The sequence below is a fragment of the Dermochelys coriacea genome, chromosome 1, assembly GCF_009764565.3.
Source record: "Dermochelys coriacea isolate rDerCor1 chromosome 1, rDerCor1.pri.v4, whole genome shotgun sequence".
Taxonomy (NCBI): Eukaryota; Metazoa; Chordata; order Testudines; family Dermochelyidae; genus Dermochelys; species Dermochelys coriacea.
The window spans coordinates 325216906-325244641 of record NC_050068.2 but is presented as its reverse complement, the minus strand read 5'-3'; the positions used below and the strand labels follow the sequence as shown (position 1 = coordinate 325244641).

Genomic DNA, 27736 nt, shown 5'->3' with positions numbered 1-27736 from the left:
CAGGTGCCTCATGGAGCATGCTCAAAATGTCACTGAATTTGAGCTATTTCACACCAAGCGGGATGTGGGAACAAGTTCCAGTCCTGGAGCCCTTAGTGAGGGGGATCGAGCTCAAATACCTCTGCTGACCACAGCTGTGGCAGGGTGGCATGTGGAGGACAGGCCAGTCCCAGGACATGTAAAACTTTAAAGGTCACAACAAACACTTTAAGCTCCACTTGGAGTCGAATGGATAGCCAGTGCAGATTTTGGAGCACTGGCATACAGGTATTTGTGAGATGCGCCGCCCTTCAATAAATAGCCCACAGCTTTCTGCACCAGCTTTTTAAGGTGTCCCAGCCAGCATGCCTCGCAACAGTGTAATCAAAAGCACAGATGACAGTGGCATGGTCTGCATTCAAAAGGAAAGATTGCAACCTCCAGCCCAGACACAGATGGTAATAATCTGACTACGGGCTTGTCTACACTGTCACTTTAGAGAGCTGCAACTTTCTCACTCAGGGGTGTGAGAGAAAACGCCCCCGAGTGCTGCAAGTTTCAGCGTTGTAATGCGCCAGTATAGACAGTGCACCAGCACTGGGAGCTACGCCCCTCATGGAGGTGTGTGTGGTTTTTTTTTTTTTTTTTTTTTTTTTTTTTTAAGAGCGCTGGGAGAGTTCTCTCCCAGTGCTCTCACATGACTATACAAGCCATGTTAAAGCACTGCTGTGGCAGCGCTTTAATGTTGCCAGTGTAGACACGCCCAAAATTAATGCTGCAATAGGATCATCAGACAGTAACCGGAGAGCTAAAATCACCCCGACGTTAGAATTCCTAGAAATTAATGATGGACACGCTCCCTCAGTCAAAGGGCTTAATCATCACAAGTAATCTGGGGTGGATATACACCAAAACCAAATTGTGACACTTCTTGATTCAGGTAGCCTGCAAAAGTGTAACTTAATACCCACTTCTACCTGTGGAGCTGCATTTCTGACCTGCAAGACACACCTACAGAGCCTACCCCCAGCCTAGAAGACACAGCTGAATCCCTGGGACTTAGAACCTTATCAACAAGCTGAAGAGGTACCAGCCAGTGTCTCGGATTTTTAAGTGACACTTTAGTCACTAGCTGTACAGTCTCTAGTTTACAAGATGAGGATACAAAGTTATTAGCTTAAAGCTAGTCATCTGATTTTCCCCAGGAAGAACAACAAACAATGAGAGACATCCAGGACACAAGAGTGTTTCAGTGCATATCTAATTGCTGGAAATCACTCCCAGAGGTCACTTGGGAGCGTGGGTATTGGGGCTAATACTGCAAATCCAATGAGAAAAGCACTGAAGGCACTTTTAAAGCAAAGGTAAAGGTCTTGTACTCGCACGACTAGAAATTGGGGGAGAATAGTTCGTTCTTCACTTTAAAACCACACAGATGCTGATATTACAGAACAGTCTCTGGTCTTTACGGCATCTAAATCTGTTTTGGGCAGAAATGTAACCAGCTATGGTTAGCAACTGCCTTTAAAACGAATAATTGATTGTTATCTTTTCACATGGATTGGTGGGGGAAACAGCTGCAAGGGTGGGGGAAAGAGCTGCAAATTAATACATGGAAAACTGCTTGCTTTGTAGATTAGGATTGGTTACAAGAGGATGATCAAACACTTTCTTTAGTAAGTGGCATAGGGCATGGGACCTAGGAGTCCAGGGGGTGCTGCAGCATCCCCAGGTTTTACACAGGGCTGCTGACCCCATGCCCAGGCCTCCACTCCCCAGCTGGGGCTTGGGACCCAGCCGCTGGCCCTGCTCCCGGTCTCATGCCCTGTGTCCGGGGCTTGGGTCCCGGCCATTAGCCCTGCACACGGCACTGCTCCCAGCCCCAGCTGGGGGGGAGGGGAAGAGACACTATTAAAAGGGTTCCAGCGCCACTAGTAAGTGGAAAGGGATACAGTGATCAAAACTCTCATTATTATTATTAGCTAAAGAATAGGCATTCTAGCCTGAGCAGTAGTGCTGAATCAGTAAATTCAAATTTTTCCCTGTGGAAAATTTTGTGGGATCGAAAAAGCCCCCCTTTTGAAATTAGAGAGACAAGGTGCGTGAAGTCTTTTATTGGACTAGCTTCTGTTGGTCCAATAAAAGCTTTTCAATCTTACACAGCAGAGGTGCTGAAACAATTTTTATAGTGGGGATGCTGAGAGGCATTGAACCAAACTGGGAACCCATTATATAATGGAAACCATTTCAAGCGGGGGGTTGCAGCAGCACCACCTGCACCCCTAGTTCCAGCACTTATGTTACACAGAGTTCTTCTTCAGGTCTCGTGTTTCCCTTACCTGAAGAAGAGCTCTGTGTAAGCTCAAAAGCCTGTCTCTCTCAACAACGGAAGCTGGCCCAATAAAGTATTTTCTCACCCACCTTGTCTCTCTAATATACTGGGACCAACTCAGCTGCAACACTGCATACAACCTTTTGAAATTATTCAACCAAAAAGTTCCAGATTTTCAGCACAGATTTTTCAAAATGAAGTGAAAGTTTTCATTTCATCTCATTTTGAAAGGTCTATTGGGAACTACATTTTTTTTTGCTTTGAGGTTTCCGATTGGAAAATTAAAATATTTTGTTGAAATTGATGTTTTCCTGCAGAACATTTTAATTTAGACAAAACAATTATTTCAGTGTCAATGACCTCCTTGTAAATATTTGTTACAGAAACTCCAAGAAGCCCAGGACTTCTGATTTCATTTTTAAAGGCCAGAGGCTACATCTTAGAAAAGCAGCTAAGTCTGAATGGGATGAAAATAGTTGGCCTCATTCAGCTTTTCAAAACCGGTGACTGTATCCTTCTTTGAGAGGAGCATTAACTAAATCAAACATGTAACCCAGGGGTTCTCAAACTGGGGGTCGAAGGGGGTCGCGAGGTTATTACGTGGGGGGTCATGAGCGGTCAGCTTCCACCCCAAGCCCTGCTTTGCCTCCAGCATTTATAATGGTGTTAAATATATAAAAAAAAGTGTTTTTAATTTATGGGGGGGAGGTGTCGCACTCAGAGGCTTGCTATGTGAAAGGGGTCACCAGTACAAAAGTTTGAGAACCACTGATGTAACGAATATTAGCCACATCACTTAATACACTGCTGGAAGGCACTCAAATACTATGGTGCTGAGCTTGGTACATGAACCTATATAGAATAGATATTTTTCTTTCACACCTTTGAATTGGGCTGGACAACATTAAACGTTTTGTCCCCACAGCAAAACAGCAACTGGTTTATTCAGACTCGACGGGACCTCCTGAATGTAGTGATCCATTATGACAACAAAACTATACAGTAATTTGTAAGGTTCCAACTCAGTGCATTAGCTTTTGCATAGCTAACATATAAATGGAGTGTGTGCGCGCATGTGCGTTTGAATAGTTAGCTATGGATTCAAATTATTCTATAAACATATTGCTAACTCCTCAGCATTGTAATTTTCAGTGCTGAGTGCGAATGCAAAACATCATAGCTGACTTTACAGGGGCTGCTGAGACTTAAGAATTCTGTTGTATCAGAAGGTGCTGGCATATCTTACTTAAGGGCAGTTTCCTGGAAGTCAACCATTGCATATGTTAGAGTATTTTAGGAACTGTGTTTATAGAAAGATGAATTAGAACTAAGAATGTTAGTGTGCAAGTATTTAAACACAGCTAAAGACCCAAGTACTTTAACAGATATTACAGTGACAGGCATCCTAGAAATATCTAAAATAGAGAAAAGAACCTTCAGTCAAAATCCTCCTCTATTTTCAGCACTTGATAGAAATGTTACTTTCTCTTATACTAATTCAAATAGCAGCCACGTTCTTTTATCTTTCCAAAGATAGAGGATATTCTAGTCTAGATATGGCAGTACAGCAACACACATGCAATCTTCAGATTTATGAAAAGATATCAATCTTAGCTCTGTGGCTGGCCAAGCATACTGCAGTAAGTTAGGCCAAGGCACAACAGCCATTTTGCAACGGTTCTAAATGTATCAAAGAACATTTGATACTCCACAAAAGGGCTGAAATGCCATCCCCATAAATCAGAGGTGGGTTAACTTTTTGGCCTGAGGGCCACATCTGGGAATAGAAATTGTATGGCGGGCCATGAATGCTCAGAAAATTGGAATTGGGGTGCGGGATGGGGGAGAAGGGGCACTCTGGTTGGGGGTGCAGACTCTGGGGTGGGGCTGGGGATGATGGGTTTGCGATGCAGGAAGGTGCTCCAGGCTGGGACCCAGGAGTTCGGAGGGCGGGAGGGGGATCAGGGCTGGGCCAGGGGTTGGGGCATGGGGACAGGCTCAGGGGTGCAGGCTCCAGGCAGTGCTTACCTCAAGTGGCTCCCAGAAGCAGTGGCATGTCCCTTCTCTGGATTCTATGTGGAGGCGCAGCCAGGCGGCCCTGCACACTTCCCCATCCGCAGGCACTGCCTGCCCCTGCAGCTCAGAAACATGGAGTGGCCCCTGACCCTGCACCCCAGTTTGAGTGCTGGAGGGGGGCCACGCCGTGGCTTCCTGGAGCCGTGTGGAGTGGCCCCTGACCCTGCTCCCTGACTGGAGTGCCAGAGTGGGGCAAGCCCCAGACCCTACTCCCCAGTGGGAGCTCAAGAGCCAGCTTAAAACGGCTGGTAGGCCGGATTCGGCCTGCAGGCTGTAGTTTGCCCACCCCTGTCATAAACTCATGGCTATGTACACTTTATATGTACTCTCAAATAATCAAGATACCTAGTTTCATATATTCCAGATGGAGAAATTCCATTTTGCTTTTCTTTAAACAAGTCTAGTACAATGCAAACCAAATCACTTTGCCTTCCCGGGGGTCCTTGCCCAATAGCCATCTACTTGTTCTAGTTTTCTACAACTGTGGTAGCAACAAGCCATATATAACATGATAAACATTTGATAAATATGATTGCAGAGTGCACAGTTCCAGATATAGATTTATGGAGCCTCATAAGTACCAACTACGTCTCAGGAGTTTCAGACTTTTCTCAGAACTCTTTCTTTTGGGCTGAAGTCAGAGCAGCAGGAACCCTGCAGGGCTCATGCACTCACCCTGCTGTTTGGTTGCTAGGGTTTGGAAATGCTCCAGCAGGTTTGCTGGGAGGTTTGTATTTAATGAAACCTGTAATCTTAACACTACCTTAGCAAAGACTTTTGTGCGTGTGTACACACAGAGAGTTACATACAGTTCAAAGATTAAACAAAAGCACAGGAATGTTTCTAGTGGGCCAGCAGTACCATTACCTGATTCTAGACAGTACTGGAAGACAGAAATTATATTTAATTCAGAGTAAAAACCATCCCAGGACCTGCACAAGACCATACATGATGGACACACAAGGCCTCTGCTTAACCCTATAATTTCCCTAGCTCAGCTTTAGGCATAAAAGTTAAATAAGTTATTTATCTCACTTACTTTTCAAGAGATATGGGCTAAAGGGTGACCAAGGCCCCAATCCTGTAGATACTTACGACTGGATGTAGTGTTTACTACTGTGTGTAATCTCTATTGAAGTCAATAGAAGTACTCTCAGCTGTAAGAACTGTGCCCAGTATTAACAGTTTTCAGGGTCAGGCCCTAAGACTGTCTATATCTATTGTTTTCTAGATTTCAATTCCTTTTTACAAACAAATCTAGAGAACAAACCAAAAACAAACAAACCTGATCTCAGTGGTGCAATCTAGATGCGTCATTAACAATGGAAAACAACAGAGAAGGGGAAACCTCTCCTTATATTCCTGCTCTTGATTTGTGGTTTCCAGCAGAGCAATACAAGGGCCCTCTCTGGATTTAGCCCCACCTATGCAATTCTTGTAAGTAATTAAAAAAATATAACTCCCAGAATTCCCTGACAATAAGCCCAAACCCTCCTACTTAGTGGCTGAACACCCAGCAATATTCCCTTCCTCACCGCATTCCATTTGGTGCAATCCCCTGGGTGGGGGAGGACATCTGGACTATCTGGAGTCTCAGAATGGAGTCACTCACAGATGTGGAATTTCTTTTTGCTGTGACATGTGTAGCCAGACTTTCCATTCCATAGGACCTGAACTCTGTGTGTCAAAGGCGACATATAACTGTTATAATGGGTGTGGGCACAATTTAAAGATTATTAGGAGGCATGTAACTGCCCCACGTGTTGCCTCTGGATCTAGAGCAGAGATTTTCAAAACCGTGTGGGATGCGTGCCCTCCTAGGAGGGTGCAGAGGAATGATTCATGGGGTGGACATAAGCGGCAACACCAGGCAGCTCATGCCAGCCCACATGCAGCGGGGCTTGGAGAGGGAGCACCACCTCACTCCTGATTTACCTCAGAGGGCCACTCAGCGTGTCTGGGTTGCAGGAGGGATGCAACCAAAAAACCTGGGGGGCACATGACCCCACATGTCCTGCCCACATATCACCTCTGCTGTGTCTCTCTACTAGTATTATAACAATGGTGCCAGACGTAAACTAATCCATTTTGAAGGAATGGTCTCATTCCAAAGAGCCTCTTCATATTGATAGATTACCACAATAATGCTCATATAGAAAGCTGATTAGAGGTACGATGGCCAAGGTTTTCACAAGTGACCAGTATTTGGGAGGCCCAACATGAGATGTCCTAAAAGGGCTAATTTTTAGGAATGTCAAGCACCAACCTGGGCCTCTGAAACCAAGGCCCATTAAGGCCTTTCCTGTCCTGAAATGGAGGCGACCGAACTCACTAGTGCACTTCTGAAAATCTTGGCCTTAGTTTTTTTTTTTTTTTAAACCCAAGATATTTAATATTATAAAGGATGTCATAGTAGTGTGGGAACAGAGATCTCCCCAATGATTTCTCATCAACATCTGATCCGGTTTCCACTGTAGCCCATTGACTCAAGATCTCTTGCAGAGGCTTCAGAGCATAGTGTACTTAAGGTTGATGTGGTAAACTATGTGAGTGTCACAGTCTCAGACAGAAGAGTTTTGCACCAGCTGGATGAGGATCCAGTTCTACAGACCACCGTGAATGAATAGATTTGTTGGGGAAGAGTGAATGTGGTTTTGTAAAGGGAATCATGCCTCGCCAATCTATTAGAATTCTTTGAGGAGGTCAAGGAAACATGTGAAGAAGGGTGATCCAGTGGATAAAGCATTCTTGGGACTTTCAGAAAGCCTTTGACAAGGTCCCCCATCAAAGGCTCTTACGCAAATAACGCAATCATGGGATAAGAGGGAAGGTCCCTCTCATGATTGGTTTCAGAGTAGCAGCCGTGTTAGTCTGTACTCGCAAAAAGAAAAGGAGTACTTGTGGCACCCTAGAGACAAACAAATTTATTTGAGCATAAGCTTTCATGAGCTACAGCATCGGATGTTAGTCTCTAAGGTGCCACAACTACTCCTTTTCTCTCATGGATTGGTAACTAGTTAAAAGATTGGAAGCAAAGGGTAGGAATAAATGGTCAATTTTCAGAATGGAGAGGGGTAAATAGTTGTGTCCCCCCAGGGTCTATACTGGGATCAGTGCTGTTCAACATATTTATAAATGATCTGGAAAAGGGAGTAAAAAGGGAGGTGGCAAAATTTGCAGATGATACAAAATTACTCAAGATAGTTAAGTCTAAGTTACAAAGGGATCTCTCAAAACTGGATGACTGGGCAACAAAATGGCAGATGAAATTCAATGTTGATAAATTCAAAGTAATGCACTTTGGCAATCAAACCCAACTATATATACAAAATCATGGAATCTAAATTAGCTATTACCATTCAAGAAAGAGATCTTGAAGTCACTGTGGATAGTTCTCTGAAAACATCCACTCAATTAGCAGTGGCAGTCAAAAAAGCAAACAGACTGTTAGGAAACCATTAGGAAAGGGATAGATAATAAGACAGAAAAGGTCATAAATGCCTCTATATAAATCCATGGTATGCCCACATGCCTTGATACTGCATGCAGATCTGTTGCTCCATCCAATTCTTTTTGAGAAAAGGTACAGAGAAGGGCAACAGAAATGATTAGGGGCACAGAACAGCTTCTGTTTGAGGACAGATTAAAAATCCTGGGACTTTTCAGATTGGAAAAGAGACGACTAAAAGGAGATGTGACAGAGGTTTATAAAATCCTGACGGGTGTGGAGACAGAAAATAATGAAGTGTTATTTACTCCTTCACATAACACAAGAACTAGGGGTCACCCAATGAAATTAACAGGCAACAAGTTTAAAACAAACAAAAGGAATACTTCTTCACACAACACACAGTGAATCTGTGGAACTCATAGCCAGGGGATGTTAAGGCCAAAACTAAGGGCTTGCCCATACTGGCAATTAACAGCGCTGCAACTTTCTTGCTCAGCGGTGTGAAAAAACACCCCCGAGTGCAGCAAGTTGCAGAGCTGTAAACAGTGTAAGCAGTGCCCCAGCGCTGGGAGCTATGCCCCTCGTTGAAGTGGTTTTTTTAGAGCACTGGGAGAGCTCTCTCCCAGCACTGGCACGACCACACAGGCACATTTAGCATTGCCAGTGTAGACTAGCCCCCAAATAGGGTTCAAAAAGAACTAGATACATTCATAGAGGATAGGTCCATTAAAGGCTATTAGCCAGGATGGCCCAGGGATGGAACTCCACCTTTTGATCGTCCCTAGTCTTTGTTTGCCAGAAGCTGGGTGTGGATGAGGGGGATGGATCACTTGATTGCCTTGTTCTGTTTATTCCCTCTGAAGCACATAGCATTGGTCACTATCAGAAGACAGGATACTGGGCTAGATGGACTATTGGTCTGACCCATTATGGCTGTTCTTATGCCCCAGGCCAAATGTCCCTCTGTCAGCACTTGCAAAATGCTAGCAATGAATCCCATCACCACACAATACTCCTGTGGTTAGGCATTGGTTACAAATTCAAAAAACTCAGACCAGGTTTTTAATCACATTCCAAGCACTAGTAAAGCCTAGTAAACTTTAACCATTTAAAAAAAGAACAGGAGTACTTGTGGCACCTTAGAGACTAATAAATTTATTAGAGCATAATTTAGGCACTTGGTCAATAAAAGGACAGAGTGCAACTGAAATCAACCTTGACTCCTGCCCAATGGAGCGGCGTGAGGGGGTCAGGATTCTCCTTTCTCAGCCTCAGAGATTCACAGCATGCAAGATATCTAGAAAAAGCCCCTGGGTAGGCAGGTATTTCTATATCACGACCTCTTGGGGTCATAGAGCAAGTTACTACAGATCAGCCCATGGGACAGGGAGCAGCTGAATTCTCTGGAGTTCTTCAACACAAGGTTTGGGTCATCCAAACCAGGTTAGACCAACCCCCGCATACTAATGTGCTGGTATCTATGGCCTTTTAAAGTCTATTGACTCTCAAAGCATGGATGCTTCTGCTAGATCAAAAACACAAGGAGTCTAGTGGCACCGTAAAGACTAACATATTTATTTTGGCATAAGCTTTCGTGGGTAAAAAACCACCACTTCTTCAGATGCATCTTGTACCCATGAAAGCCCAAATAAATCTGTTAGTCTTTAAGGTGCCCCCGGATTCCTTGTTGTTTTTGTGGATACAGACTAACACGGCTACCTCCTGATACTTTCTACTATATGTGACCCCAAGGAAGATGAAATTTTATAGCTAAGCAAGTCTGTCGCTATAAAATAGAGGGGGCGGGGTTATTAGATGGATAGAAAGTTTAAAGCTACCTTGAAAAAAGGTGTTCTGAATAATACATTATTGCTTTTTCACTTTAGAGTCATTATAAAGCACGTTTTCCCCTGTTCAAAAGAGAGCAGAAACCAAGGAAAAGGTCAGAAATGCTGGCACACAGCCAAATCTTGCTGATAACATGTACTGATGGATTCCATCAACTAGCCTTGATGGAGAGAGTTGATATCAGGAGACAATCACCGCCCTGAAGCATTATGAGATTGAAGACACAGTGAGCAGCATTTAACCAGAGGAACACATGCAGCCCTGGGAAAGCAATTAATATTCTAGTTTGCTCAGAAGAAATCTAATAAATGCCCTACTACCAAGTAACTTCAAGAGTGTTTTATCTTTATCCCTAACCAGTTCTTGAATAGCTGAGACACCTACATCTGTTTAGGTAGGGGATTCCAAGGAAGATCAGTTGAAAAGGATTTATTAAAAGATCACAGCAAGTACATTTTTCCCTGCAGGAAACATACCTTAATCTAATCTAGGAGGCTGCTGCAAACCCTCCTGGCCAAGTCTCCTATTTAAACAGATCACAGACACAAGTTTGTTCTGGTCTGGACAATGTGTGAAGTTTCTTTCCCCTATTAATTAACAGACTTGCTTATAATGGAGTGACAACACAACTCAGTTTTCTAAACAATCCACTTAATCTGGTTCTGGTATTTTTCTGGTTGTAGCATACTGCCCGACTAGCTAAATACATTATTTCAAGCTGCATAAAGGCACAAATCTTTTGCTAAACGATTAAATACCGTATGTAATTCGGTAAAATTCCTTCAAAACATAGTCTAAGGCCATGTCTACATTAGCATTTACGTTGGCAAAACTTTTGCTGCTGTGCATCTTGGGATTCTCTCTGAGCTCTCCCACAGCCCCCTCAGCTGCCAAGAGCAGCATCATGAGGAGCACAGCAGTCTGTCCCCCTACCCGTGCAGCAGTGTTCCTAGTGCCCGGCAGAACAAGAGCATTCCAATGATTTGCTCTTTGTTCCCCAAAACGGAGCAGCCCACAGATACTTCCTGGAGCTTTGAAAGGGGAAGGGCGCATGCCTGCAGGGCAGCAGAGATCAAAACACTGAGCAGAGCAATCAGGGCAGGCATGTGGGATTCTGTTGACAAAACAATCAGCAGTGTCTACACTAGCTCTGTCGACAATAAAGGGAGGGGAAAAGAAAAAAAAAGTCTCTCATAGGAGTGGACTTTTTTGTGGCCCAAACTGGGCATTTTTCGCGACAAAAGTCCCATTGTATTGTGTAAGCTCTTGCTGTTTTGTCACCAAAAGGCAGTTTTTGGCAACAAAACTTGGTAGTATAGACAAGGCTTCAATCTGTTGGTTAAATAGAATCAAAAGTAAAAATTTAAAAGACAAGGGAAATATTTCTAAATAAAAATAAGTTCTTAAAAACATAAGAATGGCCCTACCAGGTCAGACTAAAAGTCCATCTAGCCCAGTATCCTGTCTTCTGATAGTGGCCAATGCCAGGTGCCCCAGAGGGAATGAACAGAACAGGTAATCAGCAAGTGATCCATTACTTGTTGCCCATTCCCAGCTTCTGGCAAACAGAGGCTAGTGACACGATTCTTGCCCATCCTGGCTGATGGCCATTGATGGACCTATCCTCCATGAATTTATCTAGTTCTGTTTTGAACCCTGTTATGGTCTTGGCCTTCACAACATCCTCTGGCAAGGAGTTCCACAGGTTGACTGTGCGTTGTGTGAAGAAATACTTCCTTTTATTGGTTTTAAACCTGCTGCCTATTAATTTCATTTGGTGACCCCTAGTTCTTATGTTATGAGAAGTACTAAACACTTTCTCTACACCAGTCATGATTTTATAGACCTCAATCATATCTCCCCTTAGCCATCTCTTTTCCAAGCTGAAAAGTCCCAGTCTTATTAATCTCTCCTCAGACGGAAGCCGTTCCATATCCTTAAATCGTTTTTGTTGCCCTTTTCTGAACCTTTTCCAATTCCAGTATATCATTTTTGAGATGGGTGACCACATCTTCTCACAGTATTCAAGCTGTGGGAGTATCATGGATTTATATAGAGGCAATATAATATTTTCTGTCCTATTATCTATCCCTTTCTTAATTATTCCCTACACAAGTCTACCTTGTACACCAGGCTCCACTTAGAATTTCATTGGGTCTGCCCATCCTTACTAAAACAGCATGCCAGAGTAACCAAACATGGAAATGTTTCTTTACACCATTATGATGCAAACATCACAACATTAAGAAAGGTTCTGCCAAAGACTGTAAAAAACCCTTACTCTTGTTTATAATGCCTTAACTACATGACATATTTTCCCCTGCTGATCTCTCTTTTCTATATGCAAAGAGCATGCCCACCGCATGGCATATATGAACATATGGAGTTATTGAAATGAATGCACTTTTGTTTCCTTCAGTGTGAACAAACTTAATCAAAGTGGTCAGCATTGCTCTGGAGAACCAGAACAGAGCTTGCAATATTCAGGGCAATACAAACAACTTTTACACAAACTGGTCAGCAGGATCCCTTTAAAAGAAGGTGAATAGAAGTGTAAGGGTTCCAATCACTGAAAGTGTACATGGGAAATTCAAAACACAGCAAGGGAATAGAGGGCAGAGAAATTAGACTCACCTTGGCATGCCACATTGGGGTCACCCCAGAAAAACTCTTGGCACTCCCTGCAGGTGCGGCCTCCAAACCCAGGCATGCACTGACACTGCCCAGTGAACTGTTAAAAAGAAGAGAAGGTGAATTGGTTTTCCTGTCTGGAAGGGAACATCACCAGCAAAGCTCTTGGAGCTATTCCCAACAGCTTGTGGGGACAGGGTGACCAGATAGCAAGTATAAAAAGGATACTTTTTAAAGGATCGGGATGGGGGCGGGGGGGTAATAGGTGCATATATAAGGAAAAAGACCCCAAAATCAGGACATCTGGTCACCCTATGTGGGGAACATGCTCAGGTAGTGTTATTTTGGTCTTTTCATATATTGACAAAGACTCAGCAGCCAAACTCACTAACAGAAAGCAACACGGCTGGACACAGACTGAAGCTGAATGATAATTGTGATGCTTCCTATCTCTCTGGACCTGATCCTAAAAATCTCACCCCAGTGTGGACTATCTAGCAGAACATGATCTTTAGAACTGAATTACTAGGGCCAAATTTTCAAGATTGCCGGGGCCCTACAGTGCCCATTGACTTTAAAAATAGAGTTGGGTGCTCAGCACTTCTGACAATCCAGCCCTTCTTGTCGTGTGTGCACTGGGGGGAAGAAATATTATTCAGTGTATAGAGACAATGCCTGTGCATTCTTTACAATTCCTCTGGTGTTTGTCCCTGAATTGCCATTTTTGTCACGACTTTCCCACAGCCCTAGCAGTTATACAGCTCACTGAGAATGTTACCTTCTCTTCTGGATCTGATTTACTGAACCATTGTACAACTTTCCTATGAATACAGCCAATAACTATGCAGAGGAGTATTTTGCTGGATAAGACTAATGAGGCCCTATGCATACCTTACCTCATTACACGATGGCCCGAAGGAACGAGCAACATCGCACTCACACAGTTCACATCCAGTTCCACTGGCCAGTCTCCAAGTGTGTGGTGCACAACGATCACAGTTCTGCCCGGTCACATTGGGAAGGCATTGGCACTGGCCGGTTGTTTTCTCACACTGACAGTCTTCTGAGCTATTGCAGTGCTCTCGCACCGTTCCCAAGTAATTACAGATGCACTCTGTAATGGAAGAGCAGGCAGCCTGACTAACTCTGCTATGCTAGCACAACACCACATTAAATTGAGTCCAAACTTAAATGCGTTACTGATGTGTTACCAAAAGAGGAGATGGTTTGCAGGGAGATGTGATCCTATGCAAATGGGGAAAGTTACACAGACATCCCTAGCGGCATGTCCCGACATTCTAAGTTACTTAGGCTATGTCTACATTGGCAACTGAACGACAAAACTTGTCTTTCAGAGGTGTTAACCATCTCCCTCCCCCCCCAAGACAAAAGTTTTGATGAGACAAGTGCCAGTGTGAACAGTGTATTGTGGGCAGGAGGGCACAAACGCCCATTGGAGGTGAAAGTTTTGTGTCATGTAGACAGCCTTAGAAAACAGATGCTTTGGGAGGAAAAGCCTAATGAAGCACCTTGTAAAGCCTGTCTGGGTAAACATGCCATGGTGAGGATGCAGTATTAACACCCTGTATGGTAAATGGCCTTCTCATTCAAATGCCTCTATTAATTTTTCAGAACTACAAGTTATTAACCTTGCAAAGATGTAGACAGATCTCAGAGTGTTGCTACATCTGTTTCCAAGTTAATTTGAGCAATTGTGTAACTAAGGCTTAATCTTGTGAAGTGCTCCTGTAATATTCACAGTAGGTGGCTTGAGGATTCCTAACATCTTGCAGGACTAGGAGCACATATAATAAGCAGATACAGGGAGTCTTTAACGCACTCTGAAAAATTAATTTTGTAAGAAGGGAACACAATGGGGTTCCAGGTTAATTGTCTTCCATATAAATGTGCTCTCTTTACAAAGGGAAAGAGATTATTAGGCTGTGTCTACACTGCCACTTTCAGTGCTAAAACTTTTGTCGTTCAGGGGTGTGAGCCACCCCCGCCCCGAATGACAAAAGTTTTAGCGCTGAAAAGCGCCAGTATAGACAGCACTTGCTCCCAGTGATAAAGCTACCACCGCTTGTTAGGGGAGGGGTTTTTTTTTTTTTTTAATTGCTGGGAGAGCTCTCCCCGGTGATAAAGCATGTCTACACTGCCCACTTCACAGCGCTGCCGCGGTCGCGCTGTAATGTGGGTAGCGTAGACACACTCTTAGTTTCCAAGTGCCAGCCCTGCAAACTCACCCTGGGATCTGCAAGTCAGGCTGGATTCTTTCTGGTTCCCACATAACCACCAGAAACAGAGACTTTGCAACACGGATCTCTACAAATTCAGGAGATGGTATATGACTCACAATAGAACTCAGCTCCCTCCCTCCCTCCCGGAGATGTTTGCTCTGCTAATAGAAATAGTAAAAGAAAAAACTACGTTTTTGTGACTAACGATTCTGGATAAATACAGAGTAGCACTTTGGACTAAGAGATTCCCTTTTTAAAAAAAAAACAAAACAAAAACACAAAACACAAAACAGACCACCACCATTATGTGACTATAAGGGAATGAAAAGTGTTAAGTGTGGTTAGTCAGCCCTTCCCTCTAAGCCTTCAGGAACCCACTCCTGCTGTTCTTTAACATCCCAGGAATGTTTGCGTAAACAAAAGCCATGTCTTCAGGGCTTAAGAAGCAGCAGAAAATGGCCAGGGTCGATCTCTCGATAAGAGCGAAACAATGAATGCTAACAAGAAGACAAGAAATCCTTATCCCAAAAGAGCCCATCCTTTCAGTTGTTTGGACATGTAAATGCTAGGTGTCTCCTCTCTCCCTGTTACACTAAAGGCCTCCTGCCCCCCGATGAAGTGAGCAGTAGCTCACAAAAGCTTATGCTCAAATAAATTTGTTAGTCTCTAAGGTGCCACAAGTACTCCTTTTCTTTTTGCGAGTACAGACTAACACGGCTGCTATCTGAAACCTGCCCCCTGAAGAATCACACTAAAGCTGCAAACCCAATATTTAGCCAGAGGTAATTAGGTTTCTACCATCAGTCTAATCAAAAATGGTTCCCGGTAAATTTAAAATACTTTAAGTTATCTGCAATTCTCCATTAATGTCCTGCAAAATCAACAGCTTCACAGTTTACTACGCTTAATGATATTCTAGAGTTTAGTGCGGGTAAATGAATTCTGGCCAGTGCTGTAGAAGTGAGGAATGGGAAGTCCCCTCCCCGCACTTACTTCTACAATCCTGTTGCAATGCATGTCCATAGTACCCATATTTACACAGCTGGCAATTTTCACCCTCTGTCTGATACAAGCACTTCAGGCACTTTCCAGACTGCTTGTCACAGGCCCCTGGGTCAGTCATGTCAATGTTGTTGTTACACTGGCATGGCTGGCAGACTCCACCCGTCTCTTCAGGGTCTCCAAAGAAACCAGAAGCACACTCATCACATCTGCTTCCTGTTTAAACAAACAATCAAACCAAGAAATTATTCTTACAGCTTGTTAACATACAAGTCAATAAACAGCAAGACAGTGAGACAAGGGATTGAAGGTGAGTAGTTGAAAGGAAATTGAGTTGAATATATTCAGAGAAACAAAATACAATATTGGCTGGATCCTCACCAAGTCTAAGTTGAGTAGATCCATTGATTTCAATGGAACTGAGCCAACTTATAGCAGGGTAGCTCTTTGTCATGGATTTCAGAATTCAAGGCCCCGATTCTGGGAAGTACTTGCAACATGTGTTAATGGGCATCCCTATTCAGGACAGTACTTAAACATAAGCTTAGCTTTAAGCCTATGCATTGACTTCATCCCTATTGAGGACAATACTGCTTTGCTTGAACTGGGGACTCAAATAACTTCTAGCATCATAAACATTCATTAAAATTTAGAGAGAGCGCAAAAAAAATTTGCTATGCAAGATGTTCTTTCCTAGCTTTTTCAAAGTGCTACTCCTACCTGCAGTATTTGCCTGCTGGCTGGGAGTGGTTCTTATAACTTCATTATTTATAGATTGCTACAGGGGTACATGGTGCTTCATAGATGCATAAAATTGAAGACTTGCTCTTAAGGTGCTTACAATTTAAATTAAGATGAACAACAAACACTAGGTGGAGAGATTTGACAGGAATAATAGGGGTGGATAACTTCTCTCTCACTCCCACTGATTTTCCAGTGAATGCTTACATACATTGCTTGCCAGAGATTGGCCCTTAATTTGTAAGTAAAAAAACACCACTTACAAATATTGGTACTACAGTAACTTCTGCCACTGCTTATGCTGGTGCTTTCTACTTCCTTCTACATAGTCCCTCTGTAGCTAGATTAAAACTCAGCAGATGCACTTTAAAGCACATGGTATTTACCTATGTATCCCACATTACAGACACACACAATTTGCAGATTAATAGGATCTTGATAACAGCTGCTGGCAAACTGACGCCCACTTTCTGGGCCATCTGGGCAAGGACAAGGCCGACAATGATCTCCTGATCCCAGGACAGGGTCTCCATAATAGCCACCAAGGCACCTGTATTAAATAAAGGCTTGTGAACCCGCAGGCAGATGTTGTACAAACTATTTCTTCTGATGTGAAATCACACTAGAATGGTTTCCAATGACTGGAGGGATGAGGGAGATGGACTACATCTTTTGTAGGTCTCCAATTGTTATTCACAGTATGAATAACACTATTGTAAAGATGTTTTCTTTGGCTCATGCTAACATTACAAGTAATATGCCATGCCAAACCAAATCATTCCATCTGAGATGCAATGTCTTACCTCTGATCTATTAGAGCATAAGCTTTCGTGAGCTACAGCTCACATCGGATGTATCCGATGAAGCGAGCTGTAGCTCACGAAAGCTTATGCGCTAATAAATTTGTTAGTCTCTAAGGTGCCACAAGTACTCCTTTTCTTTTTGCAAATACAGACTAACACGGCTGCTACTCTGAAACCTGTTACCTCTGATCATCACACTTTAAAACCTCCTCTGGTAGGTGTTTAGGCACATTTATGTGGAGAAATCAGTTTCATGCCTCCTCGACACACACTTCTTTGCTCAAAAGGGTGCCCTTGGGCTTGGGGCAAAGATAGGAGGGCACACAGGTTTCCCAACAGCTGCTTACAGAGGATGGGGTTTGCCCCTTCTCTTCAGAATCTGCTTTGGTTTCCATGGCTGCCAATCAGCCAGAGTCCATGCAGCTCTGGCCAGTTCTGCACCAGGGCCCAGGGTTTGGCCCCTAGTTGTGGTAACTCTACACAGACTTTTCACCTCCGTAGCTCTTTCAGCAGTACATATTCTCACCAAGAGTGGCATTTTTTAACATATTCACTGCTCTGTTGCTGGAGATGGAAGAAAATGGGTCCTGCCATTTTGCCCTCAATATTAAGTGATAATTTAAGCACCTGAAACAATTTTGGGTTTGTTCATCTCCTTAAAATTTCTGCCTTGCTCTCCACTACAGTCACCACTACAAAGTGGACACTACGATAGGAATTTTTGCAGTGAGAGCTGGCCCTCTTCCTATAAATGGACACTGTCACTTTCAAGATCCCCTTTCCCCCGCCCGCCCAAACAAGCCTTTGGACTGGTCCTGAACCCAGGTGGTCCAGTTTGGCAGACCAAGACATTTCTATTCATTCCTATTTCTGTGAGCTGAAATCCAAGTAAGATGGACATGTAATATTTACATACGGGACACTTCTCCTTTATAAACAGGAGACACAGGTTCCCTGTCCGTAATAAGGGTGGGGGACCTCAGTGCAGAATCAAGGTTTTGTGCTTGATCATGCTAATTTCATTGACTTCAATGGGACTTGAGTAATGACTTTAGGATTGGTTGTTAGCTTTGCCTGGGGTAGTTCAGTGGATATTGCTTACAATGTATAATAATGTAGCAATAAATCAGCTATAAGAAGAGACCATACCTTTCACAGTTGTGTCCCGTGGTGGAATCGCGGCAATTCAAACATTTCCCAGTGTATGGGTCACAGTCATCCGTGTGGCCATTACATTGGCAAGGCGGACAGCTTGGAAACCCCCAGTATCCAGGTAAGCACCTATCACACTGGCGGCTGTACACTCCATGGAAACAGTGGCACTGGCCAGTCTCAGGATGACAGAAGGAACTGACAGAACCTTGTACGTGACATTCACAAGCTAAATTAAATAAAAATGCAGTTAAAAAGAAATGATAGTTGGAAAACTTCTCTTTGTATCTGCAGCATCTGGACCTGGCTCTGCAGTCATTACCTGGCATCGCTCCCCAAAAGCTAATTAGAGTCTTGCCCCAGTAAGGGCTGAAAGACCAGATCCTACAATTGTATTAGAATATAAAGATTCAACACAGTGGAGACTTTAAACTGGATTTCCTAGGTTATACTTAGATCCACAGAACAATTCCTTAAAGCATATCTTGTTAGAAAGTGTTAGGATACCAGTATTCCCCATTATTTGACTTGCCATTGACTAACTAGAATGAATATGTGGAGATTATGGATTAGACGTACATTTGCATCCATTAGGTCCAAACCCAAAGGTGCCAGGAGCACATCTGTCACATCTTCTTCCAACAACATTAGGACGACACTGGCACTGTCCTCCATTAGAGTCACACACTGAACTTAATGAGCCTTGAGGGTTGCACTGGCAAGCTGAATAGTGAAAAGAGGACAGAATTTGAAAAAGAGCAACACAGCTCATAAAACAGGTTTGAGCAGCATCTCTCCACACACACACACACCTTGGCAACAACATTAACAACTGGAAAATTGTGATTTACTTTGCAAGTCAATTAAGTTGTACATACATAATGCTGTCTCATGTAACAGTGCAGAGATGCTAAAAATAATATTCTTGCAGACGTCAGTCATAGGGGTTTTCACAACACTCCTGCTGTTTTCCAGACATCGGTATCTTTGAAATGTTTCCCAAGCACTGTTAGTGACCATATCTTCGCCTGAGCCCCCCACCGTGAATATGTCCAGTGATTTGCAGTAAGGCATAAGAACGAGCTATGAAACAATTATAAAATGACAAAACATTACCATTTATAATGCCACAGTCCATTTTTGCCTAAACTAAACATTACTTTGTTTCCTATTACGCTTGCTTTTTAAAATAAAAAAAAAAACAAAAAACCCAGCAAAACCAACAAGATCTTCTTAATTTTCATAGAGATGTCAGGCATCCACAAAACTAATATTTTATGGAAAATATAGAAGATCAGGTTTGATATTCATGATGTGCCTGCCTCACTTGTATAAATAAGCCTTTCCAAAGATATAAACTTTAGCAGTTCAGCACTTAACATGTTAGTGATCCTGTAATGTATGGCAAAGAACGCACATCAGAAAAGAAACCAAACAGAACACATACTTTAAATCTGAAAAAAGAAAAGGAGTACTTGTGGCACCTTAGAGACTAACAAATTTATCTGAGCATAAGCTTTCGTGAGCTACAGCTCACTTCATCGGATGCATTCAGTGAAAAAAATACAGTGGGGAGATTTATATACACATACACAGAGAACATGAAACAATGGGTTTTATCATATACACTGTAAGGAGAGATCACTTAAGATGAGCTATTACCAGCAGGGGAGGAGGGAGGAGAAGAAAACCTTTTGTGGTGATAATCAAGGTGGGCCATTTCTAGCAGTGACAAGAATGTCTGAGGAACAGTGGGGGAGGGGGGGGAAGAGAGGAGGGGAAATAGTTTTACTTTGGGTAATGACCCATCCACTCCCAGTCTCTATTCAAGTCTAAATTAATTATATCCAGTTTGCAAATTAATTCCAATTCAGCAGTCCTCTCGTTGGAGTCTGTTTTTGAAGGTTTTTTGTTGAAGAACTGCCACTCTTAGGTCTGTAATCAAGTGACCAGAGAGATTGAAGTGTTCTCCGACTGGTTTTTGAATGTTATAATTCCTGACGTCTGATTTGCGTCCATTTATTCTTTTACGTAGAGACTGTCCATTTTGACCAATGTACATGGCAGAGGGGCATTGCTGGCACATGATGGCATATATCATCGGAACATGTTTAAATTTGAAGATGTTTACAGTGCTTGAAACTGTTGTAAATGTACAGCCAAATTTAGCCAATGGATAAGTCAACAGAACTCCCATTGACTTCAGTGGGATTTATGTAGCAGGACCCAAAACAGAAAATACAACACTTAGTATTTTAAGTTGGATTTTTCTTTAAAAAACATCCAAAAAGTAATATGCACTTACCGAGTCAATGAGTGTGTATGGGCTTTCCACCTCAACATTGAGGGAGGAGTACTGTGGTAGCTCCAGACGAACAGTGTAATTCAGTCCCTTTTCAAAACATATGGGTCGTGGAAGGATAACATATCTGGATTGGAAACAGGATGTTTGGTTTTCATTTAAAATGTTAAATGCACTAAATCTTTTCAGATGGCTCTATGGAATATTTGGGATAATATTCTGCCTCTTCTTGTTTGATTTTTACTAAGAATGAATGGTAAGTTTTGAAAAGAAAGTTTGGAAGTTTGTGTGACCAGATCCTAAAAAACCTATCAACCCTGAAATGAATGATACAACAGTTATACAGACCTTGAGCCTGGTGATAATGATACAGTCTGATTATCGTCATCAGGAACGGTATTACCACATCGGCTACTTGTAGGAATCTTGCCTGGGCGTGAAACGGTAATTACAGCTTTTTCCCAGTGATCTGGTAACTGGAAAAGTTGATTAAGCAATGGATAAGTGATTAAACTTCTGCTATCAAAACTGCATGCGAGAATGAGAACTAACAACGCACATGTAACAATCACAATTCATGGCATTCCACTCCAGTACATAGAGTTCACATAGCTCTGGTTACAGAACAATTTATTTGATGGGTTTTTCCTGTTTGTGAACTATCCACAAACAGATCAAGATTTCCTTGGAATGGTTCACATTTATTCCTGTGTTCACAATTATTCCATTAATATTTTATATAAATCTAGTTCAGCATATGGATTGCATGTGGGAGATGTGCAATTGGTCTCCTAATGTCACACAGCAACCGTTTCCACACCCTTCGTTTATTAGTCGTCCTTGCTGTGTTATGCCTAATTTATATCCTCAGCTGTCCCATAAGGGATCTTGTCATAATTCTGTAATTGTCCAGTAAGCATCATGCACTCCAACAGCACAATTATAATAAGATAATAAATAATTATTGTGAGGCAAACAACAGTAGTGGTCAGTGTAAGTCTTTTGCATTTCTGTTATTTTTAGGTAAAAAAGATCATCATTGCACCAGTCAGCTCCTAGTATTCCACAAGGAAAACTCAGGCCTTGCTAAATATATCTACAATCTGTCATCGCCCGCTCAAGAGGTAACAATGTTGATAAACACCTATGTAAAGAGTGGCCAATTACCTGCGGCTCATAGCGAATCACAACATCATACTCCATAGAATATGGAATATTGTCGATATAGAATTCCAGATATGCCCCTTCAGGGACTCTTACAAATCCTATTCCAGTCCAGGATGGGATACGATCTTGAGAATACTGGCGCTCAACTATGGTCACTCCCTAAGGAAGAGGGGGAAGTTATTGCAATACTGGAAAAAAAAAAAATCAAATGCAACTAAAACATTCCTGTTCAATGGTGGGAACAGAAATCCACAGGCACAAAAACTCCACCGACTAACTGTGGGTTAACAGGTTATTGCTGTATTTACGTTTTCTGGGTTGCTTGGTTTGTTATTAAAATCACATGTTATATAGAAGACAAGCTCTCTTTTGTACACACAGATGTAGGTATATCTACACTTTGCCTTCTCGTTTGCAAATACAAACACTTTCTTTCATGGCACAGAGACTGAATGAAAGTATTATTGAGCAGTTCTTCATCAATTTATTCATTGTAATGAGATTTTAAATTTAAAATACCATTGATATAAACCATTGATCATATTTAAAAACAAGCTTGCACAAAACCGAAACACAAATAAAGTCAATAAAAGTTATTGCTACAATCCAGAGTGTAACTGATGTACCTTTACTCATGTTTTTTCATGTTGTATTTGTAATTATTAGAGTTTATCTGATCATTGCTGAGCACTCACATCCTGCACGTAACACACACCTGTTCGCATTCAAATAGGGCAGTTAGTGTAATTACCTTTTAGAGGCCTGTTTGACTAGAACTTGGCAACCCAAACCAGCAGTTAAGGGCTCCTCTTAAAAATTCAGACAATAGTCATCCAGATAAAAGATGAACATTAAAAGATAGAGAATCCAGGGCAGATGGGCATAAACCTATGAACTAAAAACATGGCCATTTCCTTTGGTCTAGAATTTATGTTTTTTATCTGGTACTTTATATAAGATTATGGAAGTATTTGATACTCAAAGTTCCTGTTTGAAAAAGATCAAAACCAATGAATCTGTGTAAAAACAAGACAACATCCTGCACATTCCAAAGAAATCTGTCTTAATAAGAAGGTAGACAAGATATGTGTGGTACTATGCCAACTTCTGTTGGTGAGCGAGATAAGCTTTCGAGCTTACACAGAACTCTTCTGCAGGTCAGGTTAGTTAGGAAGGGATGCATTTTAAGGAAATGTAAATATGATTATTACATCAGGATGACCCTGTGACAGACTGACAGTTTCCCACATTATCCTGAATGAACTTTATTCAATAAAGTTCAGTCTTACTGAATCAGGTTTAATACCTTCAGAGTCCATTGTACCAAAAATGCAATTGTGTATGTATTATTGTGGCATTGATTGTACCTTCCCTAACAGGAAGGGGATGCTAAGGTAATACCTTTGAAGTCACCCTCCACCCCTCCCCCTGGAGGGGTAGAGACCAGTTCAGAATGGATTCTCCACAGACCCTCAGAAAAAGAAAAGAATTTTGGACAAATAGCCTGGTTTTAAACTGGCTCACGGCCTTCTTCCTGATTCAGCAAATGGACAGGGAACCCTGGGTCCATGGAGGGCCCCAATCCTTAGGGTAGGATTGGAAGGACTGGGCTACTAAGATCCCATAAGATGGGGTGCTTGTTCTGAGCAGAGGCTGTTATGAACTTGTGACCCGGAAGTTCATACCAGCCCCAGCTTAGAACAAGCAGCCAGTCGTTCAGGGGGCTTTAAAGGACTAACTAACTGCCAGAGCCCATGCTAGAGTTGGGGTGATCTCTGGTAAGTTTGTAAGCACGAGCATATGGTCTTTTATTGTTTTTAATGTTTTCTCTGTAGTGCTTTTGATAATCAAACGGGCTCGCCTTGCATAAAAAGAGCTGTGTTGTATCTATAGCTCTGGCCAGTCACACTGTTAACCATCTCGGAAGAGAAAGCAAGTAGGTGTGCTTGGGTAGCCTGTCTCTGCTGGGAAAAACACAGCGAAAGCTGGAAACAACTGTGCACCCTGGAAGTATCCCGGTCAGGAGTGAGAGACACAGGTCTTCACTGTGTCAGAGATGATGGCCAGGAAGGTGGAAGCCTGAGGGCGGGTGCCTTTGCTAGTCTAAAGAGGGGGAATTCACGTGCAACTGAACTGTGACACCCCCATCATGCATTCTCATACTCTCCAAAGACAGCATGGTTATAAATTACCCAGGCTTTGGGCAAAGGGACATAGTCCTCCAAGAAGGGTCACACACTACCTTTATGCAGTCTGAGAGAAGGGAGCTTTTGGACATGTTTTGAGATGAATACTCATGCTGTGAAAAAACAAGGAGTCAGGATCTAGGATCTTGCAGACAACTCACTGTCTAGTGTTAGAATCCTGCATGAAAATGCAGTTATTTCATCTCACTCTGCCTAATAGAAACATTTATAAGTATAAGCAAACACTTGACAATTTTGAGATATACATTATATTTTTTAGAAAAATAAGTTTGCATTTTTTGAACGGCTCTTTTCCCAAGCAAGCATTTATGTATCTGCAGATTTCCCCTAAGCTACCCTTCCATTCACAGGGCAAACTCTTACACAGTAACCAAAATTCATGCACAACCCCTAAACCCTGTGCTGTGTTTCAAGTTCTATTCTACATTGACTTTCTTTCTGTAGGGCGTCTCCATAAGTTAGGACTCAGCAGAAAAAGCCTAATTTGTCTAACGCTGCGAAGTGACTGCCTTTGTTAATTAATTTCAGGCAAACTACTATCTGCTGCTTTTGGAGACAAAGTTACCTCTATTTCCTTGCTGGAGGCAGATATAACAGTCTAGCTGCGGACTATGAATTAAGAGTAAAGCTGCATTCACGACTAATAAGGGGGCAGGGGAGGAAAAGGGACATGCAGGCTGGGCACAGAGGGCTAACTAAACTAGAGATAACTAACAACATCTATAAAGCTCTTCTCTGGACTTTTAACTGCATCGTTAGCCATTAATAAAAGAAACCCCACTTAGGTGTATAAAACCAAAAATGGACACCTGCTATTTTGCTTGTATGTCTGTTTGCAAAAGCCACATAGTCTGTATGTGGGATTTTTATTGAAACAAGCAAAGTGACCCAATGACAGAATCCCTTGGTTCTTGAGAAATGCTGTGTTTACAAATCTAGGTGCAGTGGAATAAAAGAGACAGATTTCACATATGTGAAGAGTCAGGAAATGGATTTAAAAAGAAAAACAATGGCAAAATACCTTTTTCCTTCAAATTACCACATGCATTATTATCAATACCCAGCCTATGAGCTGTGAATTGACAGTTCTCTGATAGGATCTGATTCTACATTTTTCAGTGATATCTTTACAAAAACTAAATAGTTACCGCCTTGGCCTTTTTTGAAACATGGGCTGCTAACTAAGAGTCAGCAGAGTTTTCCACATTTCTCTTGAACCTGCACATTAAAATTTCCTACTCACAGAACCAAAGTTGGCTTCCTCCGCCTCATAGATGTAGTGGTCTAATGACATGAAGTAATAGCCAGACTCTACTTCATTGCACTGGCGTCCAATCATATGGGGCCGGCACAGACACTGGCCAGTTTCACTTGAGCAGCTGAAATGTAAGGTGAATTAATTTATGTTGTGCATATATTAGGAGAACACCGAGCAGATAGAAAATACAGTAGAACCTCAGAGTTACGAACACCTCGGGAATGAAGGTTGTTCATAACTCGTAAATGTTCATAACTGAACAAAACATTATGGTTGTTCTTTCAAAAGTTTAAAACTGAACATTGATTTAATACAGCTTTGAAACTTTATTATGCAGAAGAAAAATGCTGCTTTCCCTTCATTTTTGTAATAATTTAACATAGTAATGTACTTGCTTTTTTTTTTTTTGGGTCTCTGCTGCTGCCTGGTTGCATATTTCTGGTTCCAAATGAGGTGTGTGGTTGACTGGTCAGTTCATAACTCTGGATTCTACTGAACTCCTATATTTATTTCTAACTGTTACATTATAAACTATGTGAGGGAAGAAGCACTTCCAAACAGCACTTCATCCAAATATTATTTTTCCCTCTGGGCTTGTGAAGTCAGTATTTGACAAGATTGGGAAATCAGGGCCCAAAGGTTCTGAAGAAGACAGTGTCATTCTTCAAGCACGGGGGACAGAGGTGGTTGGGAGAAGGGCTAAAACAGAGACTAACACAACAAAATTCTCGATTCCAAAACCAGCGATTTTATTTACTAAATATTAAATATAATAACTTCCCCCCCCCCCCCCCGACTGTCTGTTTTGTTAATTTTATTGTCCTGGAATTTTCCATACAATATTAAAATAGATCTTTTCTTGCATTGAGCTGGTCAGAATTTTTCCACACATAAAAAAATGACTTTTTGGTAAATGAAACTTTTTGCAAAGAATAAAACAAAAACTGTTGACATGATTAAAATGTTTTTCATGACATTTTAATAGTTTTGTAAATGAAACTCGTTTTTGAAATTACTGAAATTCTTCACTTACTAAATAAACTGGCTTCCAGTAAAAAAAAAAAAAGAAAAGGAGTACTTGTGGCACCTTAGAGACTAACAAATTTATTTGAGCATAAGCTTTCGTGAGCTACAGCTCACTACATCGGATGCATGTTATGCTCAAATAAATTTGTTAGTCTCTAAGGTGCCACAAGTACTCCTTTTCTTTTTGCAAATACTAACATGGCTGCTACTCTGAAACCAGTAAAAAACAAAAATCACAGCATACTTTTTCATAAATGAAAAAAAATAAAAATATTGATAATTGGTTATAAATTTTGGTTATAAATATGAAAAATTAGTCCATTTCAAACCATGTGAAACAGAAAAAAGATATTACAATTTTTTCCTGTTTTTCAACCAGCTCTCATTCTGAGGCTTATTTGCAAATATTTGAAAAAGTGCAACAGAAGACAACAGTTACGCTGGCCACAACTTTAAACTCTGCTTTCATACGCTTGCATTTCCTCCAAGAAGAAAAGCCCTTCTAATGAAAGGAAATCAGAAATATCTTAGTTGTCCCAAAGGGGAATCAAGGAAGTTCTCTCTAAGATAGATTTTAACATTATGGGGATGTTTTCCATATTTGGATATGGATTTCATTGCCTGGGCCAGACCCCTCCTGCTTCCATGGTGGTAGTCCAAAGTTCAAAATTAAACAGGAGGTTTTCAGACCAGTTTTGGCTGTTTCAGTTGCTCTGTCCACACACCACAATCAGGGATCCAGTAAACTGTTTAACAGAATAACCCTAGGTTGGGCAAACATCACCCATTCCCAAAAGATTATTATAAAAGTTAGAAAAAAAAAAAACCACTTGTGAAATGCAGACAGTTCGATTACATTGTTTCAGGCTGAATGCACATTCTCTAAGGAGATTTAGAGAGCTAGAAGGAAAGTACCCGCCAGTCAATGATACCCTCTCTCTAGATGGTTTTGCAATCACTGCAGTTAACACAGGACGACTAGACTGGAACTCCTTGCTCCAAAATGGTTGACAGCCCTCCCCACCTTCCCACAACCACCATAAAAAGTTGCTGAGCTGAATATGTTCATATGAACTGCAGTGAGTTGATATCTGCACAGGAAAGAGCAAGGAGGAGTAAATAGCCACATAACAGTCATTAGCACTACTGAGAGTGAATAAGTTTCAGAGTAGCAGCCCCATTAGTCTGTATCCACAAAAAGAACAGGAGTATTTGTGGCACCTTAGAAACTAACAAATTTATTTGAGCATAAGCTTTCGTGGGCTACAGCCTACTTCATCGGATGCATGCACTGGAAAATACAGTAGGATGATTTTATATACACAGAGAACATGAAACAATGGGTGTTACCATGCACACTATAAAGAGAGCGATCAGTTGAGGTGAGCTATTACCAGCAGGAGAGAGCTCACCTTAACTGATCACCCTCATTATAGTGTGCATGGGAACACCCATTGTTTCATGTTCTCTGTGTATATAAAATCATCCTACTGTATTTTCCAGTGCATGCATCCGATGAAG

General features: G+C 41.8%; 1 protein-coding gene and 1 long non-coding RNA gene across 3 annotated transcripts in view; one reads left to right on the top strand and one right to left on the bottom strand.

Annotated features, from left to right (window-relative positions):
• Window positions 1–27736, bottom strand: part of LAMB1 (laminin subunit beta 1) — a 71707-nt gene that overhangs the window by 23268 nt on the left and 20703 nt on the right. Inside the window, 11 exon segments of the mRNA XM_038413160.2 lie at window positions 12321–12417; window positions 13214–13431; window positions 15551–15775; window positions 16687–16850; window positions 18253–18484; window positions 18835–18978; window positions 19134–19338; window positions 20561–20684; window positions 20906–21033; window positions 21725–21883; window positions 25175–25310. Coding sequence (XP_038269088.2) covers window positions 12321–12417; window positions 13214–13431; window positions 15551–15775; window positions 16687–16850; window positions 18253–18484; window positions 18835–18978; window positions 19134–19338; window positions 20561–20684; window positions 20906–21033; window positions 21725–21883; window positions 25175–25310 — 1832 coding nt within the window.
• On the top strand, window positions 664–10013 carry LOC122456598. Of its 2 annotated transcripts, none has more exons than XR_006275563.1 (3): window positions 664–1343; window positions 2695–2820; window positions 9767–10013. It is a non-coding gene; the product is annotated as an uncharacterized LOC122456598 (long non-coding RNA). The 2 variants fall into 2 exon arrangements; XR_006275564.1 differs by lacking the exon at window positions 9767–10013 and having other exon boundaries at window positions 667–1065; window positions 1185–1343; window positions 2695–2862.